At 35.4% G+C, this 4,041-nt stretch overlaps 1 protein-coding gene across 1 annotated transcript; it reads right to left on the bottom strand.

The window, feature by feature from the left end:
- Nucleotides 1-389: 389 nt before the first annotated feature.
- Nucleotides 390-3,102, bottom strand: LOC141642108 (glycine-rich RNA-binding protein 4, mitochondrial-like). Its single transcript, XM_074450792.1, has 5 exons — nt 2,919-3,102; nt 1,781-1,904; nt 1,494-1,562; nt 1,001-1,107; nt 390-869 (listed from the first exon to the last, which is right to left on the bottom strand). The coding sequence occupies exons 2-5, from the start codon at nt 1,890-1,892 to the stop codon at nt 654-656; spliced, it is 504 nt and encodes a 167-aa protein (XP_074306893.1). The 5' UTR covers nt 1,893-1,904; nt 2,919-3,102; the 3' UTR covers nt 390-653.
- Nucleotides 3,103-4,041: the final 939 nt, after the last annotated feature.

Below are 4,041 nucleotides of genomic sequence, written 5' to 3'. Positions count from 1 at the left end.
AACTTGAAACCTGAATCGGTCAAAAACTTCAGGGTCGACAAGTGTAAGAGACCTTCGACTTATTGGGATCCTTAACCCCATATCACCTCTCAATTTTAGCTATTGGCTACCATCTTGAAAATCTCTAATTTTCTAAAGAGGGAGTGACGGTGAAAAGTGCGAGATTATCAGAAGACATTGGCACCAGTACTGTTGTCGATGGCACCAGCAGTTAGGGTAGAGAACGGGAGTGGAGAGGAAAGTATAGAGTGAAAATTTACAAAAATTATGTAATGCACGTACAATAAATGGTGCAATCGCTTTCTTTCGTCTCCTCTTAGTTCGACAAGTTAGGTCTCCTGGAAAATCAAAACTCGAGGATCCAGTAATGTCCTGAACTGTCACGACAGAACGAAAATACTCTTCCGAGTTTGTATTATTGTGTAGAACAAGAGCGCACCAAAAAAAAAAAAAAAAAAAAAAAAAAAAAAAAAAAAAGAGAGAAACGTCCAATTGACGATTTGTCTGAGTTCAGTAAACAGTAGGATAACCAAAGGTCTTAAAACTAGGAGCAACAAATTACCAAAAGTTCTGAACTAGGCTTAATGGCTTATGCCACCAATTCGAAGTTTCGAACAAACCCTTATAATAACATCAGAGGCTTGTAAATAAAACTAGAACTCGTCATTGCCTCCGCCATAACTTGAATTTCTCTGGTAGCTGCCGCCACCACCACATCCTTGGTAACTGCCGCCACCACCTCCTTGGTAATTGCCGCCGCCACCATAACCACGACCTCCTTGGTAACCGCCACCGCCACCAAAACCTCCTCCAGGAGCAGCTTGCCTCTCGTTAGCTACACTCACGCGAATGTTTCGTCCATCGAGCACCTGCAAATAGAATACAGGACTTACGACATCAATAACAAACTTTGCGATTCCCTAGACACTGAAAAGGGGAAAATAAGTATTGTAATAGTGAGGATCACTATTGAAAACAAACTAGGCTACTGGCTTATCACCTGGCCATCCATGGCACCCAAGGCACTTTGAGCAGATTCATCATCAGCGAATTCTACAAAACCAAATCCCCTTGACCTTCCTGTGTCTCGATCTACTATAATCCTAGCTGCAAAGATGGAAAAAAATTGGATGTATGAGCCTGCGGACTTCCACATTTATCAGAATAAATAATACGATAAGCCAACTATCTCCAATATTTTTATATACGTTCATCACTACGAATATAATGATGGTAAGTTTAATAGTTTTACCAGGAAGTACAGTTTTATAAAAATGTTGTTAAACCATCATCTCAAAAAATGAAAAAAAAAAAGTCGTATACTCCTTTCGTCCGACTCATTTGTTTACCTTATTTATTCTTTGTGAAAAGGGCATTTTTATCAAAGGTAAACAAATGATTGAGACAAAGGGAGAATAAAATAGCAAAAGGTATTTAATTAAAAAATCGTATCCAACAACATGAACTTCATTATACTCAAATGTAAAGCTCACCACTAGTCACTTGACCAAATTGAGAAAATGCCGCGTGGAGTGAATTGTCATCAGTACTATATGAAACACCTGAAATACTCGAATTCTTCAATGAAATTTATCCAATCATTAATTAACATCAAAGCACTACTACTACAAAACAGAAAATTTCATATATACGGTTTACGAAGTACTTCCTCTCATTATTTGGAGTTACCCCATTCTTCAAAATATATGTAGGAAATTATGAAAAATGGGGTGCTTCCAAAGAAAAAGAGGGATTACCATTTACCAGCTTGAACGAATACCTCCAATGAAGAGCTTAGTGGACATATAGCGAACAGAATTCAACATAGCCGATGCTGAATTCTGAGAGATACTTTGCTTAAGAATGCTACCAGCTTGGCCGAAGAGCGCCATTTTTGCAATAATCTGCATAAAATATATATAAAGCTCGTCATAACAAAGATGGAACCCTAAGCTACCATAAGATCATATGCAGAAGCAGAAGACAATGTAAATCAGATTGATTACATTTAACTATTTAAGGGAATACAAGAGAAAAACGGAATAATACATAACTTCCTCGCCTAATCAACAATAATTTCTTTTAACTTGAAACCAGAAGCAACCGAAAATGCTTCTCTTGCAGGATGTGAATTCACAGTAAAACAAGTAACACCACAAATTTCAGTCACCAACACAAACACAATCAAAATTACAACAATTTCTTGACGACCTCCAAACTTCAGTGCTTTATTCAAAGGTCTATGACTCTATAATAATGCCGCTACACTTTTTGTTATGCCACAACAATAAGTACTCCGTACAAGCTAAGAATAACGGCATGTTACTATTCACGGTCTCACAAACATGCATGGCATTTGTAATTTCGGAGTGGCACTATGCCTTCTTCCTTAATATAAATATATAACTACCAAATATAAACAATACCCAGAAAAGATTTCAACTTTTAGCCCCTAAAATAAAATCAACAGTTAATAAAATTAAACTTTAAACTATTAACACTACCTAAACAAGATTGAAACTTCTAATTTTCAAGAAATCAAATCAACAGCAACAAAAATTAAACTACGGAGTACTAGTATATAGAATTAACAATACCCAAAACAGAGTGAAACTTTTTAATTCCTATAAATTAAATCAACAGCAATTAAAATTAAAATTAAACTACAATGAATTAACAATACCCAGAAAAGATTGAAACTTTTCATTCCTAGAATTCAAATCAATAGCAATTGAAATTATATAACTACAGAGAATTACAACAAAAACAATACCCAGAAAAGATTGCAGAAACCCTATGCATGCAAAATACCCAAATGAAAGCAAGTAACAAACCCTAATTATGGTAATTCTGAAAACAATTAGATCAAATTAGTGATATAAATGAGAAAATGAAAAGGATTAGATGAAGAAGTATACCTGATCTTTTGAGAAAGAGTGAAACGGGGAAAGATTGAAGAGGGTTTAAGATCGGCTAGGGTTTAAGCTTTCAACACTAAAATCATGGAAAATGTTGAAAATTTCCAAGGTTTTTATTGTGATTAAAATATCTCCAAGATCATCCTAGATTTTTTTTTTTTTTTTTTTTTAATGATTGGTTAGGATAGAGTTGTTTAGGGACGAGACGGCCCATTAAGTCCATTTTGTCGGGCTCGCTAACAAATCGGATTTAGGCTCTGTTTGGCAAAATTACCTGAAAAGGTAACTGAAATCTGAAAAGGTAACTGATAAAGTAGCTGAAAATTAGGAGCTGATAAAATAACTGATTATATAAAAATGTGTTTGGCAAATTAGCTGAAAAGGTAGCTGATTTTGGTAAAATGACGTAAAAGGATATGGAAATTATTTAATATTATAGAATAAAGAGGTATAAAATGGAAAATAAGTCATTTAATGTAGCTGATTTCTCAAATGCTACCTAAGGTAGCATTTCATTTCAGGTACCTTATTTGACCAAATAAGCTACTTGCCATTTGCCAAACACTTGCAAAAAAATCAGGTAGCTGAAATTTTGGTCAAATAAGTTACTTTGGTCAAATACGATATCTGAAGTGTCGTGCCAAACGAAGCCTTAGACTATATTTTCCAAAATTTACAAAATTGTAGCCTATGAACTTGCACAAAACCCGTGAACTCGCATGTCTGTGGGCCAAAACAATCATGTTAGCCAGACTGACTCGCGTCCTTACTAAACCCGCATTTGACCACCTTTTGGGATCTATGGTCTAACTTCTAAGGTTAAACTTTAACCCGACAAAATTTAATCTGATTTAATGATTGGATTGAATTAAGATACTCTGAAAATAATTCGGATGTATGATTTACTGCAACTAAATAGATGACTGAATTTGACCCGCAATTTGAATAATTTGGCTCTTACAACCCACCACGAATGATTTCGAATTGATCATGATCTCTAACAATAGGTCTTGGTATAGACGGGTGGGTGAACAGACGGATAAAAACCTCTAATAAAATGGGTAGGAGGACAAGGTGGGGCACCTCCCATGTGCTTCCCACTTTATGGCAAATGGGTATTTTA

The sequence above is a fragment of the Silene latifolia genome, chromosome 2 (genome assembly GCF_048544455.1).
Source record: "Silene latifolia isolate original U9 population chromosome 2, ASM4854445v1, whole genome shotgun sequence".
NCBI lineage: Eukaryota > Viridiplantae > Streptophyta > Magnoliopsida > Caryophyllales > Caryophyllaceae > Silene > Silene latifolia.
This window is presented reverse-complemented; position numbering and strand designations above follow the sequence as displayed.